At 37.1% G+C, this 22,014-nt stretch overlaps 1 protein-coding gene across 3 annotated transcripts in view; it reads left to right on the plus strand.

The window, feature by feature from the left end:
- The first annotated feature begins 3,359 nt into the window (after positions 1-3,359).
- Positions 3,360-22,014, plus strand: part of LOC127643089 (calcium-binding mitochondrial carrier protein SCaMC-2-B-like) — a 30,809-nt gene continuing 12,154 nt past the window's right edge. For 2 of the 3 annotated variants that reach the window (XM_052125651.1, XM_052125652.1), the window contains exons 1-2: positions 3,360-4,162; positions 19,886-20,012. In XM_052125651.1, coding sequence (XP_051981611.1) covers positions 3,836-4,162; positions 19,886-20,012 — 454 coding nt within the window. In that variant the 5' untranslated portion in view covers positions 3,360-3,835. Of the gene's footprint in view, positions 4,163-11,954; positions 12,169-19,885; positions 20,013-22,014 lie in introns of those variants that run through there. The other variant, XM_052125653.1, reaches the window with a different exon arrangement.

Consider the following 22,014-nt stretch of genomic DNA (forward strand, 5'->3'; position numbering starts at 1 on the left):
CAACAACAACTGCCAGAGTTACACCAGGAATGCACAATCCCTCCATCAGTGCTCAGACTATCCGCAATAGGCTGAGAGAGGCTGGACTGAGGGCTTGTAGGCCTGTTGTAAGGCAGGTCCTTACCAGACATCACCGGCACCAACGTTGCCTGTGGGCACAAACCCACCTTTGCCTGACCAGACAGGACTAGCAAAAAGTGCTCTTAACTGATGAGTTGTGGTTTTGCCTCAACAGGGGTGATGGTCGGACTTGTGTTTATCGTCAAAGGAATGAGTGTTACACTGAGGCCTGTACTCTGGAGCGGGATCGATTTGGAGGTGGAGGGTCCATCATGGTCTGGGGCAGTGGGTAGCTTCCTTAGCTCCTAAAAATGATTTAGAAGAGAATTATATCTTACAGAGAGACATGACATTTTCATATAAAAATGCTCTGACAACATAAAGTCATTCAGTATGGTTATAAAGGAATAGCTCATCCAAAAATTATAATTTACTCTTCATTTGCTCACCCTTAAGTGGTCTCAAACTTGTACGACTTTCTTCCACGGAGCACAAATAAAATATTTTAGAGGTATGATCGGTTTATCTCCATACAATGCAAGGCATAAAGGTGGCAAAAAGGTTATGTGTACGACTAATAGTTTTTTATTAGAAAATTTAATTTAATAAAAAAATGTACACTACTTTTTCAATATAAATCTTGACATAAGCATTCTCCTAGCCGTAGATTTCATGCTCAGGTCTCCAAGATTTCAAGTTTGATTACACTTCTTGGCCCCATCTAGCATTCTGGCATGCATTAAGCACTATGAAGTGTAATTGAGCTACAAATCATGATTGGATAGGAGACTACTGATGTCAAGATAGATAGCGAAAAAAGGAGTTACAGTTTGGTCTGTTCTCACACAAAACTGATTGGATCACTTCAGAAGACAGTCATATGTATTACCTTAATGCTGCCTTTATGTCCTTTTTGGAGCTAAAAGATTTGGTCACCATTCACCTGCATCTTGTGAACAAACAGACGGCATATTTCCATTAAAATATCTTTGTTTGAATTCTGTGGAAGAAAGTCATGGGAGTTTGAGATGACATAAGGGTGAGGAAGTAATGAGAGAATTACTAAAGATTATAATATTTGGGTGAACTATTTCTGTAATTCAATGCATGATAGTGAGTATACCCGGGTGTCATTGTATCATTGTGTCGTTCTGGCAACACCAAACATTTCATATTTGTTTAGGCTAGCAGTAATATACAGAGATTATGTGTGTGTATACTAACAGTTATAACACTGTTATGAGCATACTTTCATCTCTTGTAAAATAATTCTATTTTATCTAAACAATAACAGCAGCACGAGCATAACATCACATGATTCTCTAATGAATGAGGACCCTGCTGTCTCTGTAAGTACACAAGCACGCTAGAATGGACATTTCATGTTCTGACTACAATCAATATCTGATTTTTAAAATACACAGAATTATCTACAGTCCTCATTAAAATATGTCCAACATTTACAGCTATGAATAACACTGACAGGCAGAGCTTTTCAGGTTAGCATGTTCAACAAATGACTAAAATGCTTCTAATGCATGATATTTTCATCTTCCCACTGATCATTAATAACAGATGATGGGGAAGAACAATATTACATCACTTTAATTATGTTTTAGATTGTTTCCAAGTTTCTCTCATCTTTAAAGTTGTGCTGGTACATAGGTTTATGTTTGTTTATTTGGCCGGAAGTCCCGCCCACATTGCACGCAAAGTGTCATGGGACTCGAGAATATATATATATTTATTTTTTTTGTTACTTATAAAAGTTGTTTTATTCTGTGTAGAGGGTCCGCACATGGGGGCTGCCATGTTAGAATCAGGTGACCAGCCGACTCGCTTAATCTCAGTAACCATCCTTTTATTGGACACTTTCACTCATTGATTAAATCTCGAGAATATTGTTCATATTAGACGCGCAATGTGGGTGGGACTTCCGGCCAAGAGTATAAACATGCAGCACGAGTATAAAAATATGCAGCAAATTACTGTATAGACTGATGCTCCTTTCTTCAATGTGCCTTTGCCATATTTAACCGCTAGATGGTAGGCCTAATATTGTCTAAGATTGCATTGGGACTTAGACAAGTTTATACTCTATTGGCATTAAACCTAATAATTTCCTGGGATTATGTAAACATTTTTGATTTATGTGGATAATGTTATTGAATAATTAGAGACATGTGAGTTAATTAATCTCTTTATCTCTTTATTTCTTTTAGCATAGGCCTACTGTGTATTTAAATGCTCACGCAACTGTTCTTTTGGATACGGATCAAATCTGTTAAGCCTACTGTACTGCTGTTGTGTTTGCTATTGGGTTAAATGGCTCAATACAATATACCATTTACCTTTTGAACTGAATCTGATCGAGGATTGAATTCTGACCGACACTCCTAGAGGAAGGCTAGATAACTGAGCCTCACCTACTACTGTACCACTATGCAATAATATTGCATGTAAGTTGACAAACAAATATAAACATTTCAATCTCAAAAAAGTGTGGGCAATTCCAAAATGGGGCACACCGTTATCCCAGATGTGTTTCCTTCCACACACGGTTAGGGATTATGATTTAGATTTAACTCTAGATTTAATTACTGGAGTTTTATGGATTACTTTCATGCTCCTTTTATGTGCATTTTGGAGCTTCTGAATTTTAGTACCCATTCACTTGTTTTGTGAGGACCTACAGAGCTGAAATATTCTTCTAAAAATCTTTATTTGTGAAGTGAGTATGTTTGGGTGAATTATTCCTTCAACATGTATGCCTTTTGTGGTGATGTTTGCAGTCATCTGGGAATACGATCGCTGTGTCCTAGACAATCATGTGTGTCAACGTTACTAATAGTTCAGGAGAGATTTTTTTAAGGATGAACTGTTGCTGGAGTGTCTTCCCCAGTGCAAAGCACGTTGTAGCCTATTTTTTAAATTGCCTTTCCAAGAAAATTGAATCCTAATTTGAACTGCAGATGTCCCTCTTTTACCGAGAGTTTGAGGTACCATCTATTTGTAGGATTCTGACAACTTTTTAAACATTGTTATATACTTACTGTACTTTTTGAAAACGGTTTTTTTTTCTCTCTAATTTCGTAGTTGAGGAATTCCTCTAATAAAAAATAAGTAAGCTTTAATTAAAGTAAATAATAATAATTTCTAAGAACGCGAAACAGGTTGGTTTGTGGGTGAGAAACGGATAATCTGGATTGGAGTGATTGGTGAGTGCATGTGTCCATCACTCTCATTCTTAGTCCCTCCCATTTCCATAGCCCGTACAGTCCAGTCAGATACTCATTTCCTGTCGGCCACGAGACTCCACCCGCTCTACCGGTATTTTCGTTGCATCAGCTGTCAGACAGACCGCCAATTCAAACCGAATTACTTTTCAAAAATCACGAATATACGTATTTATCTCCGAACCGAGTTTCAGGGCGAATACATATGAATGTTTACGCTGATTTGTCTGCGCGTTTTCGTCACGAAACAGAACGGCGCCGCCGGAGCATCGGTGGGACATTCATCACTGTGACCAGGAGCTCACGATTTTGAACCGTACACAAATATATCACACCAGTTGTTTAAGTAAATAGCCTCGGTGTGTTAGATAACCTATTAGACATCTTTAGTAGCTTATCTCAATGCACAACTGTCCCGCATCTTGACTGAAATCGATAGGCGCACTCCAAGTGTGATTACGTGACAAACTCTAGTGCGAGCTCACACTCCCCCGCACACGCCTTGGGTTTTGCCCAATCTGGAATTTAGCCCGTGTGAAATGCATCAGCGAGGGTCGTTCGTCTCTCCGTTGCTCAGTGGTGTTTTCTGTCAGTGCCGCTCTGAGGAGTATCAGGGCTCTGATCCGGGGGGTGGTGGTCGGACTCTGAGCTCCACGATTCCCGCAGCATCAGTCTCCGAGCACGGCCACGATGACTCCTGCGACTCCCCGCATCAGTGTCCGGTGTGCGGCGGACCCGAGCAGGAGCATCGGCTCAAGGTGCTCTTTCAGATCCTGGATGTCAACCGAGACGGAGGCATCTGTGTCAACGACCTGACCATTGGGCTGAAAAAGCTTGGCGTCCATCGCACTGAACATGAACTCATGGTGAGTTATTTCAGTTTATCTCCACTTTTTTTATGCTATTGAGGTAACCCCTTCTTCGAGATAGTGACACTCACTCATGACCCTCACATACAGCCGTGGCCAAAAGTATTGGCAGTGACATACATTTTGTGTTTGGCAAAGTTTTCTGCTTCAGTTGTTGTGGTGTTGATTCACATTGTTTCTAGATTATTGTGCAAAGTGATAATATGCATTTTAAATAATTGCAAAAAGCTTTATTGGCCAAAAAAATGATCTTTATCATAAAAACCCAAATTTCACAGTTTTTTGGCCCTGGCACAAAATTACCATCTAACATTATTTCACTAATCATATCAGCAGCACCTGGGAAAGTCTGAACAATTACTAGTCAGGTGAAATCACTCTATCATTCTGATTGGATTATAAGAGCAGACTGATTGCTATAAAAGGAGGGAAGAAGTGCTTCCAATCATTGTGTTCTTGTTAGAAATGGTTACCTCTAAAGAAAGACATGCAGCCATCATCGCTTTGGATCAAAATGCTTCACGTGTAAGGAAATTTCTGCAAAGAATATTGTACCTGAAAGAACCATTTACCGGATCATTAAGAACTTCAAGGAGAGAGGTTCAACTGCAGTGAAGAAGGTTTCAGGACGTCCCAGAGTGTAAAGCAAGCGCCAAGGCCATCTCCTGAGGAGTCAGCTACAGAATTGTGTCATTGCCAGTGCAGAGCTTGGTCAATATTGGCAGCAGGTTGGTGTGAGTGTATCTGCATGCACAGTGAGGCGAAGAATTTTGGACAATGGACTGGTGTCAAGAAGGGCAGCAAAGAAGCCACTTTTCTCCAAGAAAAACATCAAGGACAGACTGAAATTCTGCAGGAAGTACAAAGATTGGACAGCAGAAGACTGGTGCAAATTTATTTTCTCTGATGAAGCCCCCTTCTGACTGTTTGGGACGTCTCGAAAATCAATAGTCCGGAGAAGAAAAGGTGAACGCTACCATGAGTCCTGTGTCGTGCCAACAGTGAAGCATCCTAAGACCATCTATGTGTGGGGGTTGCTTTTCATCCAAGGGAGTGGTTCTCTCACAATTCTGCCCAAAAACACTACTATGAATAAAGAAGAATGGTATCAAAATGTCCTGCAAAGCAACTTCTCCCAACGATCCAGGAGCAATTTGGTGATGATCCGTGCATTTTCCAGCATGATGGAGCAACATGTCACAAGACAAGAGTGATAATGAAGTGGCTCGGAGATCATTACATTGAAATTTTGTATCCGTGGCCAGGCAACTCCCCGGATCTTAATCCCATAGAGAACCTGTGGTCAATCCTCAAAAGGCGAGTGGACAAGAAGAAGCCCACAAATTGTGATCAACTCCGAGCACTAATAAGGCAAGAATGGATCACCATCAGTCAGGATTTGGCCCAGTAGCTGATATCCAGCAAGTCAGAGTGAATTGCAGAGGTTATGAAGAACAAGGGTCAAGACTGTAAATATTGACTCTTTGCATATATTGAATGTTTTTGTCAATAAAAGCCTTTAAAACTCATGAAATGCTTATCATTGTTTTCCAGTATACCATAGAAACATGTGAAAAAAGAATCCAAAAATACTGACGCAGCAAACTTTGCAAAACACAAAATGTATGTCACTGCCAATACTTTTGGCCACAGCTGTATAGAGAGGCAATACTTAGATCTAATGTAAAACATTTTGTTTATGGTTTATAAAAGAAAACATATTAAAACCTAGAAAGTTATGGTATGCTTTGTACATACACAAGAGCTGTTAAAGTAAGGTTCATATGACCCAAGTTGATGTTTTGGGTTTAAAACAATTTAAGCTAAATTGTTTGAGCTCAAAAGCATATGTGTCATTATGTTGATTACCACAAAAATGATTTTTCATCCCTGGGTTATTTAAAAAAAATAAAAAAAATCACAATTACAGGCACTCTCTCATTATTTAATCATGCCATCCCAGATTTGTGACTGTCTCTCTTCTGTGCAACACAAATATTTTTAGAGGAATATCTCTGCGCTGTAGGCCCAAACAATGCAAGTGAATGGTGACCAAAACTTAATAGGCACATAAAGGCAGAATAAAAGTAATCCATACGATTCCATTGGTTAAATTCATATTTTTAGAAGGGATATGAGGTGTGGGTGAGAAACAAATCAATATTTAAGTCCTTTTTTTTTTACCTTAAATCTCCTCTTTCACATTCTTCTTTAGATTTTTGGCAATCCACTTTCTTCATGCATATCAACAGCTATTGATCGGGGCTGGTCAAAGGTGGAGATTTATAGAAAAAAGGACTTAAATATTGATCTTTTTCTCACCCACATCATGTCTCTTCTGAAGACATGGACTAAATCCCTGTAGTCATATGGATTATTTTTAAGCTGCCTTTATGTCCATTTTGCCCTACAAAGTTTTGGCCACCATTCACTTGTATTGCATAATACAGAGCTGAAATATTCTTCTAAAAATCTTTGTGTTCAGCAGAATAAAGTCATACACATCTTGGATGGCATAAGGGTGAGTAAATGATAAGTCCAGTGGCTATACTTTTTTATAAAACAGTGAGTATTTGAATGTTTATGGACTGGACCCATTACATTTTATTGCCTTTAAATGTGATTTTTGCTTTTATTAAAAAAAATTTTTTAAAAAAGGGACTCGTCTAAATAATTGTTCTTGTGGTAGACAACATTATACCACAAATGCAAACATTACTTTAAGGCTGTTTTACTATCACAGATCTCGTGTTAGGTGTAATTGACAGAATCAGCACATTTGAGTGACATTTGCCTTATCTCAGTGCCACAAACAACACATGTGTCTTTCCTTTCTTTCCACTGTGTGTGAAGAGGATTGGTGATTTTCCTAGGGGGGATTACTGTTGTTTTCAAACTGTTTGCTGTGGACATTTGAATAAAAAGACCTCTATTGTTGGGTGTCAACAAGCAATGCCCATTATTCCATTAGAAATTCTATTTACTGTAACAGTCTATTTTGAGGTAGGTCTCTGGGTTTATATCCACCCATTTCATTTTTGTAAAGATATAAAGATAGATGTGGTTGTTTATTTAAATTGAACAGCAAACAGACTAAGAACAAGGGTATGATACTCAAAGTAATGTTTTTCTTTGCCTTGCATCTGATATCCTAAGTGTTAATGAGGATGCCCATATATAGACAAATGTTAGTTTACTAATCTAAATATTCAATACAGAATGGTTTAGTGGAATCTTGCTCTATTATGTTGACTAGATATGCATCTAATCATGCAGCTGCACAAAGGACATGGAAATGCATAACTAGACAAGAGTCACTTGAGGATGTCCTGAGCAACATAACTAATAAGGAAAACCAGAAGTTGTAGTTAGGGAATTCTCAGCAGGAAAGTAATATGATACGGGACATGCTTTTGTGAATTGTGGTCTGCTTGGACACAGTAGCTCAATATAAATTTGGGAATATCAGAGAAGAGAGAAAATATTTCACTTTTAATTTGCCACTGAGGCACCACAGCAAATTCTTTCACAAGCCATTAAGGTACTCCAAAATCAGTTGGCACAAGCAGCATGCTTACAAACAGCATTTTAGGGAATGTATCCTGGGATACTGATTGTCTGGAATGTGGATTGGTCTTTGTATCTGAGTCACGAGACAAGACCTACTTGTCATTTGTGATTTACCACTGTGAAAGACCTCTTCTCTCCCTCCCCCTGTCTCTGTGAAGGGGGAAGGAGGGAGGTTGATTAAAGGACAACTTTTATCCCGTAAAGGTAGCACAATGATAGTGTTTTCAGAGCATACATTTTGGGGAAGTTGTGGAGATGGTTTACTCATTGCCTTATAATGAAGACAAGCATGTTCTGCATACCATATAACTGATAGATTGCTTTCAGGGTGTGATTGAGACAAAAGTATTAAAAAGGCAAAAAGATTGGTTTTCCTCACTTTAAGTGAGTTACCAGGTTTCCTTAAAGTCTGAAATTTTTTTAGACAGTAGTGGTCTTTGACAAATGCTTGGCTAGAGAAATTTTGCACGTCAAGAATTCCTTTGTTTGACAGCTAACAAAAGCACTTTAACAAAACCGAAAGTTCCGCTATAGTAGGCTTATTAGGCCTGCTGAGTCAAATGGACCAGTGTTATAACAGTGTTATTACATGTTTTATTATGAAGGTTAAAAGAGTTTACTGCTTAATTCACAACCTGCAAACCAGAGAACAGCATTTGGTTCTTCACTTATGGAGTGCAAATAGAACTTGCTGGCAATTTAATGATCAAGGGTGGTGGATTGACTACTTAAGGTTTATTTGCAAGTCAGATTTGTAAATGCAGTGAGAATATAAATGCAAATGTAGCACTTGCATATTGTGGTTTTGATCACACACAGAGCTTGCCATGAGAGTTGTGATACTCACAGCCACTTAAAAATACAGACCATTAAAAATTGGTTGATAATATACACTAGTTATAGGGCTTTTTTTCTGTTATTACTTCCACACATAATTGTTTCCAAACTTCTTTCTTTTCTATAGGGTCTTAAAGGGATAGTTTACTCAAAAATGAAAATTCTCAATTTTTTTACTCACCCTCATGTTTCTTTTTTCTTCTGAACACAAACAAAGAGTTTTAATATAAAATATATAAAAATATCTCAACTCTGTAGGTCACAATGCAAGTGAATGTTGGCCAGAACTCTGAAGCTCAGAAAAGCACATAAAGCAAGTGTAAAAGTAATCCAAACGACTCCAGTGGTTAAATCCATGTCTTCAGAAGTGATGTGATAGGTGTGGCTGAGAAACAGATAAATATTTAAGTCCTTTTTTGCTTTAAAGTTTATGAGGGACTAATTACAACAGCCAATGTTTTTTTAATGGAAATATATATATATATATATATATATATATAATTTTTTTTTTTTTTTTTTTTTTTACACATTTTACATATACACTGTATATAAATGTAAAGAAATGAAGGGGTGGGGGTTACTTCATACATTTACAGTATGCTCTTCAGACACTACTACACTGCATTTAGGGCTATCCAAATTATTGTTCCTCCCTTTGAACTTATTCGCTCTGTGTCTACCTTAGTACAGTTTTAATTTGCACGGAATCCTGCTTATATAGAATTTTTAAGACAATTTATTTATTATACATTTTATAGTCTTTTTAGATATACAGTATACATTCTCATGTTCCTATTTATGTTTTTTCTTTTCTTTTTTCTAACTCTTAGATTGGGCTCAGCAATAGCTAGCAACCCCCCTCATCACTTTCACAGGGCTGGGGGAAAAATTTAGGCTCTGTCTGTCTTCACATATTAATTAGAATAGGAGTACAAGGGCCCCCTGGAAAACAAGGGTGAAAGCACTGCTGTATTTAGGCAATTTATTTATTTATTTTTGACTGGTAAACTGTAGATTTAAAGACAGTTGGGCTACATCACAAATGTAACCAGTGATTAGAGGAAGTTTTAAGATGTAAAGTAAATACATAATATGATTTGTTAAGAAGGCATTGGGTTATATCCTTTAAGACATACTGTTAACTGATTTATTTTATGCAATACAGTGTGTTTCTTTGTCCTGATTTTGCATTTAATTTTGCAGCATGGTATAGTAGGGCCTATAGTGGCCTCAAGAGGACAGATTTGTTGTATCTAAATCTTTCTTCATTGACAATATTCATCCATATTTTTATCCTCACTTCAATGCATATTTTGAATAGATAAATCAAGTGTTTATAACATTTGGGCATGCAAAGAAAAATATGACTATATGGAAATACATAAATATTAAGTGTTCAAGAGCATCCTAATCCTTAAGATGAGCACATATGTGGATGTGTGTTTGCACACACAAAGTCCTCGGACATGTGCACACAACACACACACACTCACTCACTCACTCACACGATGTGTGTTGAGTGCCATTTTGTGTATTGTATTTCCATGTACACACTTTGAGGAATATTTCATGATCTACTTATATTATGTTGTGTTTGGCCTCGTTTGAATCGGGATGTTCGGATGTTACAATATGTCATTGTCTATGTTATATGTATGTTTCGGTTAGTAAAAATGAAAAACGTGACAAAAAGCCACTCCTGTTAATTAAGTGAAAATTTCATACACTAATACTTACTGCAGTTTGACTTCTGAGGTAAACATATTTGCTCTAGAGGGCACTATTTGCCTCACTTGCAAGTCCATAAAGACAAATATATTCCTGTTACTACAACACACACAATAATTAATGCTTTGCACTGTATATGCAATATTTTTCACTGAGTTGAAGCTAGACACCAATGCAATCAAGACCTATGTTATGGTCCTGGTCATAGTAGAAGTATGTTAAGCTTCAAACACACTTTCATCAAAAAGTAAGAAAAATATATAAAGATGTAAAATGTCATACCAATGTGAAATTTGTGAAACCTCTCATAGCATTAATAGATCCTAGTAAAAAGCCTAGGTTCATGAGATCTGCATAATGACCTTGCATTTTGCAGACTGCAGATTCATTGGCCTCACATTGAAATAAATTGCAGTGGGACAGCTTGCAGTTTCAGTCTGATCAATAGAAAGGGATTGTGCTCAAATGAGCCATGTTGAAATTCTGCCAAAATGAGGGACGAAAGACAAAATTTACATTGCATGCATTTGCAAAGAAGTACACCATGTTGAAGGCATGTTTATAGAAACCTTCAGTAAAGTAGATCTACTCTAGGTTTATCCTGAATTTTTAACAAGTTTGTGGGCTTATTTTGTTTCCAGCAAATTGATTGAGAAGATTAACAAAATAACTAATAAATAAGGGAGATTGTGAATTGCGGTGTTTGAAATGGGACTAAATGCCTTGAATCACCCTTGAGACATTGCCAGGGAGATCCTGATGATGACAGAATATCTTAAAGCAGAGGACAGAAAAGGCTGTCGGCAGAATTTCCTCATTTCTGGGTTGCTTGGAGATCACTCGATTAGCTGGCTGTATTTCATTCCCTGATTGGCTGCCTGTTTGTTCTCAGGGCAGGGACAGCCAGTGTGGAGTGCCCTGATTGGCTGAGAGACAGCTGCAGTGAGGTTGCAGCTTTTTTCACTGCATCACTTTTTGCCAGCTATAGATGCAGCCAACCTGCAAGTTTCCTGTAGCAGAAGCTTCATGGCACCAAGAAATGCTAGCAGTTTAAACATGGAATCTGTTTCTATTTCTGATTCATTGTGGAGATTTCATCCTCATTTACTTAAGCTGTCTTTTTTCTCTCTTTCTGGATACTGGCAGTGTGCAGATGTCATGAACAAGAGTGAATGACATTTCTCCTGCATTTTTTTGCAACCTCTGATTTTATTTTTGCTCTCAGCAAGAATTGGGGAAGTTTTCGGAACAGTTTGCTTCAGAAAGACACTCTTGGGTTTGAAATTGATTCAAAAGATTCAGTGGAACTAGTTATTGACTGCGTTTCGAAGTTTTGACATTGTCGTCAGGTTACTGTGGAAACAGTCTTGGGCACGCCAGAGAGCTGAGGAAATTTTACGCCAGTGTCCTCATCTACCCTCATCTTCTTGGCCTTGCATACAACTGCCTAGTTGCAGTAGCAGTTCTTCTTTATACACAAATGCACAAATTCTGTAGCCTTTTTATAGTTTATATTTCTCTTCTATCAATCTATAACAACATAGCTGGATATTGTAATGATCAAAGACACAGACTCACAACCAAAGTCCTAAATTTTCAAGAGCGAAAAGACTTTGAACATCTTGATGAAGATGCTAAAGGAAATGTGGTCATCCTTTTCCACTTGGTTTCTGGGAGTAACGACGTGTGAGCATGGTACCACAGTGCCATCAGATGGAGTGAAGGAACAAAGTGTAGAAGACTCTGCAATGAAGCAAGAACAAGGTTTACAGGCTGATTCAGTCAGTCAAGAAGAGAGCAAAGGCACAGTAGCTCCAAAGAAAACAGTAGTGCTGGTAATGGTGGCACCCCCTACGGATATCCAGCAGGTACTGCAGAGAGAATTATCAGGCTGGACAAACTTTCTGAAAAAGTCTTCAAAGTTTATTGATACAAGTACACATTTGCACTTTTATTAAATTATTTATTATAATTGATCATATAGACCATTTCAAGGATGTAAACCATAACAAGGGAATTAGAACGCTACTGATCCTGAAGCATTTCCGGTATCATAATCGGATCCTTTAAATAAGGCTCTGAGTTAACATATTTTCCCAAAGAACATCAAATAATTACCTGAAGTGACTTCTCCAGACGTGTTGCTAATACTGAGCACGTCTACGAGAGAGAGGCGATGAAATCGTATTGTAGTTTAAATGCTCACAATTATATCCTCAGCGGACAGGTATACTTGATCGCACTTGTAATAACCAATGAAGCTGTTAACGCTGTAATCGTGTGACATGCAGAAAATGTAAAGGATTTTTGCATTAAAAAAAGCTTTTCTTATCTCTTTCTGCTAGCTATTCTTGAGAACTTAGCAGTACGATACTGCAGATATTGTTGACTTTTGTGTGACAAACTGCTTATGTTCTTAATTTGTAAGTTGTTTTTGATAAAAGCAAATAAGATGCGTGCTACAGTTGTTAGTACTACATGTATCCAGCCGTTTTGCTTCATTTGAGCGGTTCATGCCTCCATTTTTGGAGATCTAAACACTTTAATTTCCATTAGTTCCAGGCATCCATGAGAGCATCCAGCCACCATACAACATACTCAACATTTGAAAAGAATCGTCTTGATGTTAGTTATGTTAATTGTGTTAAAGGTCACTATGAATAAAGTGCTTACTGCTGCTGTTTTGAATAGCCAGAAATGTTCAAGGGACAAAGACGTCACTCCCTTAAACTGACAAATGGTCCTTGAAATGGTGTAAGTAGTGTTAGGACTTATTTTAGATTTTATAAGAGGGTTCACGTTTGGCTTCTGTCAGGAAAGTAGTTACAACTGAACATCTGAATGAATGAACTGAAACTTAATCTTTGTGTGCAAAAGTGAAATGATTGCACTTTATGCAATCATTTCATTCGTTATATAAGGTTTTTTAGTTCGGTTCCTTAAACACAGAACTAGTAAATTGGAGAAATATGCAAGAAAAATGAGAGAACCAAAACTTTTATGAAAATATGATTGATGGCTTTGTCATTTGGTGATAAAATAATCTCTTTTAAATGCAGTCATTTAAAATCTTAAATGTTCAACCTGCACATGCGCTAGACCCATAATATGTAAAAATCAACTCAGACAGTAAGAGATTACCGCAGTTATCTAGCAGTGAAAAGGCAGTGAAAGTTGCTTTTTTTACTGTGATATATGCATTTAGCAGACAGCCCACAAGGAATGGGTGTAAGTATTTTTAGACTTAAGCAAGTTAGAATATTCTGACGCGTGCACATGTTGCTCTGTCTTCCCAATAGTATTGCTTTACATCTTTAGTGTATCCCAGTCTTAATTTCTCTTTGAATTTTACGGTACCACTTTACTATAAGGTTCCCTTTGTTAACATTAGTAAATGCATTAGGTATTATGAACAAACAATAAACAATATATGTTACATCATTTATTAATCTTTGTTAATGGTAGTTAATAAATATATAATTGTTCATGTTAGGTCATAGTGCATTAACTAATGTTAACTAATATAACTTTAGATTGTTAAAATGTATTAATACATGTGTGAAATTAACATTAAGATTAATAAATGTCTAAATAAGTATCATTCATTGTTAATTCATGTTAACTAATGTTAACAAATTGAACCTTATTGTAAAGTGTTACCAATTTTATGATTGTATAGTCTATCCCCCCCATGTCATAAATGTGGCACCTGGTCAGTGGAGAAAGATCATGTGCTATTGACAGAATTAGGAGCTCATAACATTGTATTTTATCAGATTAATTTATCAGAGGGGCCAACAAGTTCACACATACACTGCTCTGTCAACTATAACTGTTGTTTTGTATGCGTTATCGTTGAGCTCCAAGTTAAAGTAGTTGTTTCTTAATTTGCAGACAGCTTTAGTTCAATATATAATTATTACCTACCAATATACAGCCTCTGTTTCTATTGGCATTTTGTTTTGTAATGAAACATAATCAATACAATGAAATCAATACAGTAATAAATGCCGCTAATTAAGCCTATCCTTTTTTATGGAGGTGAAATTCTTGTGGGAAATTCTAGAATTGAGCAGTTTTGAAGACCAAGACTATAACTCCAAGGTGATGACAATGCAGTGTGTAGTACATGCTTTGAAGTGGGAGGGACTTATGCTTCCCTTAATCCCATGTGTCAGAAATACCGACATTATAGTTCTGAGCACCTCAAGAAGAGTCCAGAATTGTGAACATTATTTTTATATGTATTTTTCTTTCATTTAAGTTTTATTTTATTTTTACCAGAACATGTTATCTTTGTGTTTTTATGTGCCTGTCTATACGTCAGAACAGACAGAATTTGAATATTTTGAGTCTGATAGTTTACCGGTACAGTTGAAGTCTCTTTTCAAGTTGAGTTTATTTCTTCCATCGCACAAGTTCACTTCATACCGAAAATGGCGAATGGTTATGATTTTATGAAAAAAATTGCATAGTGTACATTTAGGTTTTGCTGTTGTTTTTGGCTTCCCTCAAATGTGATTTGTGGGTTTGGTGTCATTTACAAAAATGTAATTCCTAAATAAATAAATATTGCCAAAAGTCCAAAACTCTCTTTGGAGCCTATGAATTGTAATGGGATGAATGGTTTTAATCCAGATTATATGACTTCCGGTGGAGTGTTTGAAATCCCTTCCTGTCTTCCTTACAAAGTTTGCGCATAGTTTGACGTGTATACAAAACTAACTTGGACATCAAAAGTCATTTTTGCACAATGTGCCATTACAGAATTCCCACAATCTTTGAAAATCTGGAAGTATAAGGGATTTTTAGAACTTTGATTTCCAGATTTGAAGTCATGGACATTTCTGAATTAAATTAAAAATGTTGTAGCTGTGCTCTGCTCGAATGTATTTCGTTGGATAAATGTTGTTCTCTGAGAGACTCATTGTAACAGAGAAAGACTCCAATGTTGTCACAGACATCTGAACTTCAGGAGACTATTGACCTCAATCCCAAAATCCCGTTTCCATTCTCATGATCCACTTGTCTGCTGTTGAGTCATTTACAGTGTCCGGATTAAATGTGAGAATAAAGAGGCTATCTTAAACCTGATCTTTATACTGGCAATGCTATTTGAGACTTGGCTGGAGGACTGTTATTTTGACAATAATACATGATGCTCATTGGACTTTCAGACACAGCTTCTAAATGGGTTCAAATTACATTTAACTGCCATAAGGTATTATTATACAAAAGTCCATAATCCCATAAATTATAGGTTTCAGCTTTAGAAAACTGCATTTGACTTAAGCTAACTGTGGCTTTTAGCACAGTTGTCTACTTCAGTGACTCATTACACCGTGTAACACATTTCTTATTTTTTTTTTGGGTTCCTGGGTAGTAAGTGTTATTCCTAATTGCTTATGCCTAAAAAGTATAGGAAATGGCTATTATTCCCCACAAACTTTGCTTTTGTGACCAGGACAGTGATATTTCAAAATGTATTCCTATTTTCCATAACATTCCAGATAGATTCAGTGCTGAGTAAACTTGGAGTAACTTCTAGAACTTTCCAGTAATATAAATAGTAGTATAAATACAGGGGCCTTAAACCCACCAGTTCAGTTTAGTTCCAGCTGCCTAAGTGGATACATATCAAAATATTTCTGAGATGGCATCAAGAGGCTGCAAGCATCCGGCAGACGCATTTTGCTATGTCTGCGGCCAATTTATCAAGATATGAGCGGGAAAAGTACTCCGTGGAAGCATCTGATAAGATGTTTGAGGCCTACAAGGCATATTTCGGCATGCCTGTTGGGGATCAAGACAAACCCTGGGCACCTAATTTCACCTGCGAGCACTGCAAAAAAAACTCTGGAAGGTAAGAGGGACAATTGATGCTCTGAATTTTATGTTATAGATTTTTTTTTTTTTAAATTGTAAAAGTTTTTAAATGTAAAATATTTTACAATTTTCAATGTTATTGAAAAAAATACATCATATATGAAAAATGAGAATCTCTTGCACATTAGTCATGGGTGAAATAAATGTATTTTTGTAGGATGGTACAGAGGGGAAAAGAGAGCCATGAACCCACTGACCACTAGCAACTGCTACTTCTGCATGGTGGACCCTTCCAAACGTCGGACTGGCAAAAATGCACCTGCTATCACATATCCAGACCTTCCTTCATCCATCGCCCCGGTGCCACACTGCCATTAGCCCCCGTGCCCACTCCTCCGGAGAGAGAGTAGCCATCTTTAGAAGAGAGCAGCAAGTCAGAGAGCGAGGAATATGTTGTAGATCCAGATGACAATTTCAGAGGTGGAGCTGAGGAGAGAAACCCATACTACCCCAACCAAAAAGACCTCAACGACTTGATTAGAGATCTTTAGAGAATTAGAGAATGAGTGACACCTCTTCATTGACATCTCATCCAGGAGCCTCAAAGCCGTGCTGCTCTATAATGGTAACAAGTATCCATCTCTTCCCCTGGCTAACTTGGTGCACCTCAAAGAGGATTACAACAGCATCAAGACCTTGCTGGACACCTTGAAGAGTGATGAGTACAGCTAGGAGGTCATGGGAGACTTCAAAATGGTGGCATTCCTGATGGGTCTCCAAGGTGGTTTTACCAAGTTTCCCTGCTATCTTTGCCTCTGGTACCAATCTGTCCTTTGAAAATCAAATTACAAATGTTTGTAGAACAGCATTCTTCCACCTAAGAAATATTGCTAAATTAAGGCATATGCTCTCGGTTGCTGATGCCGAAAAACTTATTCATGCGTTCATGACCTCAAGACTAGATTATTGTAATGCATTACTGGGAGGATGTCCAGCAAGATCAATAAATAAACTTCAATTGGTTCAAAATGCAGCAGCCAGAGTGCTGACGAGAACCAAGAAATATGATCATATTAGCCCCATTTTATCATCGTTACATTGGCTACCTGTTAAATTCCGTATTGATTTTAAAATTCTGTTAACTACGTTACAAAGCTTTGAATGGTCTAGCTCCACTAGTACTTAAGTGATCTTCTAACACGCTATATTCCAACACGTTCATTAAGATCGCAAAATTCTGGCCTATTAATAGTTCCTAGAATATCAAAATCCACTAAAGGAGGAAGATCCTTTTCATATTTGGCTCCTAAACTATGGAATAGTCTCCCTAACACTGTTCGAGATGCAGACACACTCTCTCAGTTTAAGTCTAGACTAAAGACTCATCTATTTAGCCAGGCATACACCTAATTTATCCCACAATTAGGCTGCTTTAGTTGGGTCTGCGGAACCAGAAACCAGAAACATTGAGCATGATCTCTAACTCTGCAATAAATTCAATGGCATCTACGTTTAACATCTTTTTATTTGTTTCCCTGTCTCAACCTCGGGACTCCTATCCTGAGGTCACCAGAACCGGCTGGATCCAGCACCATTCCTGCTTCATGTTGGACTCCACTGCTACATGTCGCAGAATGATGATGACTAAATGCAGCCGGTGCCAGCCAAACATCACTTCAATCTATTATGACGGACTTCAGAGGATGAAATTATGCCAACTCCAACCTGCATCACCTCGGTCTATTTATGGACTACGATCCTGAAATGAAATGCTTAGACTAACAATTGCCAACAAAAGCCTTCATCAGCCAATTAACAAGGACAATTGCATCTGTGAACTTCTGCAATTAATCAAGATGGACTTCAAAGACTTTGGTCATTAATCTTACAGTTCAAACACAATCTATGTTTAATCAATGACCCTTATCACTTAGTTTAATAATTTTAAACCATGATTTTACCTATACATAATTAATATTTACATTACATTCATAATGTTAGCCAGAGGGAACTGGCCCCCACAGTGAGTCTGGTTTCTCCCAAGGTTATTTTTCTCCATTAATCTACATCTTATGGAGTTTTGTGTTCCTTGCCACAGTCAGCCTACAGCTTGCTCACTGGGGTTATTAATACAATTATCATTTAATTATTTATAAACACTATTAAAATTCGTATTTTATCTAAATTACACAATGATGATTAATCAACTTTATAGACATTACAGTTCTTATCGTCTGTTAATGCTAATATTCTGTAAAGCGGCTTTGAAACGATGTGTGTTGTGAAAGGCGCTATACAAATAAAATTGACTTGACTTGACTTTGGGACAGCAGGCACACCAAGGCGCACTACCACAGGTGGGACTGGCCACAGAGGACTGAGTTCTCTTTAGGGAGGAACAACGTCAAGTGGTAGCCACTGGTGGACCCCCGGAAGGTGCTGATGCCACCACTGCACATCAAATTGGTCCTTATGAAACAATTTGTCAGAGCTCTAGATAAGGAGTCGGCAGCCTTCAAGTACCATCAAGACTTCTTCCCTAAGCTTTCTGAGGCAAAGTTCAAAGCCGGTGTCGTCATCGGACCACAGATAAAGAAGATCCTTGAGTGTAATGAATTCCCCAAGACACTCACTAGTAATGAGAAAGCAGCTTGGAACAGATTTGTCGCTGTGTTTCAGGGCTTCCTGGGCAATCACAAAACCGAAAACTATGTGTAGCTGGTTGAGAATCTGGTAAAGAACTACAGCACAATGGGCTGTAGGATGTCCCTCAAAGTCCATATCCTTGATGCTCATCTTGATAAATTCAAGGAGAACATGGGAGCGTACTCGGAGGAGCAAGGCGGGCACTTCCATCAGCATATACTGGACTTTGAACGTCGCTACCAAGGACAGTATAACGAGAGCATGATGGGAGACTACATTTGGGGGCTGATTTGTGAAAGTGATTTACAGTACAATCGTGACTCTCACTTCTAAATCTTTTGTATTAATTTTTGTATTACTTTAGTATAAATACAGGTGAATTTGGATTCATATGTTGTTTTTTGTTGTTGTTTTTTTAAGATTTTATGTGAATGAAAATGCACAAATTTGCCCATTTTCTTATTGGAAATAGTAACATTTCTAAATATCACTATCCTGGTCACAAAAGCAAAGTTTGTGGGGAATAATAGCCATTTTCTATACTTTTGAGGCATAAACAATTAGGAAATGACACTTACTACCCAGGAACAAAAATTGTTACATTATCAAACGCTGATCTAACTGGGTGGAGTATTCATTATGTGGTTGAATTCAGTAGCAGACAAACCAATAATTTTAAGTCATTCCAGTGAGTTATGCACACTGTCAGAGCAAAGTTAGCCAGGATTCACCTTACGGGCCTTATTTACCATTAAAGCTAGATAAAAGCTAGATTTTCAATGTTTCTCTTCTACCAGAACGTTTCAGGTTAATGATAAATGTTTCTTTTCTGTCCCTGTCCATTAACTCCGATTATATGCTGCTCAATGGTTCAGACAGCCTGTGTCCTAAATGTCTAACGTGTTCAGGATGGGCTTCATAAAGCTGATGCTGATGATGAGAATGTTCTCCATGGACCTTTCAATACTCTCTTCAGCAAACAAAGAGCATATGCCTGTGTGCATTGCTCCATTAGCTCAACAACCTGAACTGCACAGGCTCACTGACCTCAAAAAAAGAATGTCTTGAAATGTTGATGTTGTTCCTCTAATGTGCTGTATTTTTGTGAGTTAGAAAATCGTCAAGGCTGGAGACAAGGATTTGGACGGCCAGTTGGACTTTGAGGAGTTTGTGCACTACCTGAGAGACCATGAGAAGAAACTGAGGCTGGTATTCAAGAGTCTGGACAAGAAGAATGATGGTAAGAGCATTTTGACACAAATTAAGCCAATGTACAAATAGGCGATTCTCACAAACCCTGTCAAGAAAATGTCCTGGTCATAATTACTACATGGAATTATATTTTGCATACAGAAAATGAAGCATCCATTTAGGACTATTTAGATTTTTTTAATTGTGACATTATTTTCTGGATATTGGAGCACATTTTAACCCCCAATTACCATAACTCTTCCAAACTTTGTATGTTTACCATTCATATTGTTTTCAGTAATGATTCTCATTACAGTAACACACACGTTTTTCTACAGTATTAAAGATGCTGTTGTACAATTATTATTATTTTTTATTTCATTTTTTGGTTAAAATCCATGAAATTTAAATTAAAGCAGTACAAAGAAGGGACTACAATGATATATAAATACTTTACAATTTACACTTAGCAGGGCTCCAGACTAAAAAAAATTACTAAGGAGCCATTGGCTCATAATCTGAAACATTAAGGAGCCAAATGGCTGTTTTTAGTCACCAAATCACAGTATTGCTAGATTTAGATTGCTGTTCAGAAACAAGATTGAAAGCAAAAGAAAAGGATGACCATTCATCTGAGGTTTAATAAACAGTTTACAGTATATAGTTGAGAAGATAAGTTTGCATTCCCTTTTGTCTCATAAATGTTCACACCCCTTTCATAATTTATCACACCCCTGGGCCTATCAATGAGGAATGTGACAGAAAGAGAATGAATGTGAGGAGACTTAATGATAAAGATCAAGTTTTAAGTTAAAAGAAGTAATCTGACTATACATTTTCTTTACATAAAGACTTAATTTTAGACCTACACTACTGTTTAAAAGAAGTCGCTTCTGCTCACCAAGGCTGCATTTATTTGATCCAAAATACAGTAATAACAGTGATATTTTGAACTATTTTTACAATTTAAAAGAACAGTTTTCTATTTGAATATATTGTAAAATGCAATTTGTGATCAAATCTGAATTTTCAGCATAATTACTGCAGTCTTCAGTCACATGATCCTTCAGAAATCATTATAATATGCTGATTTTCTAATATGGGCATATTTAAAGTGCATTTTACTCATTTACACCTGAACAGATATTTGCAAGCACAAGCTTTGTTGATGATAATGAGGCAGCATAAACACTAGTTAAAATATAATCTAAACATTCATATTATTTTTATATCATATTACATATCATATTTATATCATACAGCATACAATTTAAATACCTGCTTTAGCCGAAACAACATTTAAATGTAACTAAATCTTGCTTATTAGGACATATTTCAAATTGCAATACTCTGAATCCTGGCTGACAAGTCTGGAAACAGTCCCACTAGTAAAATATGTACATTTATATAAAATAACATGTCAACTAATGAAACCTCATCCGAAATTGTATCCTCGGCTGGATCAATCACTCTTCAAAATACAAACGTTCACAGTAGTCCCGCTATTCTTCTGAGGAAAATTGTAACTCTTCGTCACTATCCAGGAGTTTTCTCACATGTGTATCATGCTGTCTTTCAAACGTGCAGAAAAGTGAATGAACATAATGTTTTTAAGGCACAGTCGGGAGCCTTGATTGTCTCTGCACATTAGCGTAACAATGGCGCCCTCTGCCTGAGGGTGTGATCACATTAGAGATAATTTGCTGAGCCAGTGGAAACTGTACATTGCTTTGTTTCATACAGATTACATTGCAGGATAATATTTGTTTTAAATTTGAATTGTTTTATTTAAAAGTAGACATTTTAAGCTTTCTTTAGACATATGTTTAATGTTTGTGTGATAAGTATTCGCAGAATTTTGGTTCATTTTTGTGACGTGTTTCAGAAATATGCTCGTGAACATAGAGACTGCTGAAAGCTTACCTTTTTTATTTTCTTTATTTTACAAAATCACAAGGTTTTGTTGTTATTGTGAGTGTACACAAATAAAAGTAGACCCTTTATAGTCTCTAATGATGTCTTTCACTTATCTGTATGCCCCAAAATGACGG

This window comes from Xyrauchen texanus, chromosome 4 (assembly GCF_025860055.1).
Source record: "Xyrauchen texanus isolate HMW12.3.18 chromosome 4, RBS_HiC_50CHRs, whole genome shotgun sequence".
Lineage (NCBI taxonomy): Eukaryota > Metazoa > Chordata > Actinopteri > Cypriniformes > Catostomidae > Xyrauchen > Xyrauchen texanus.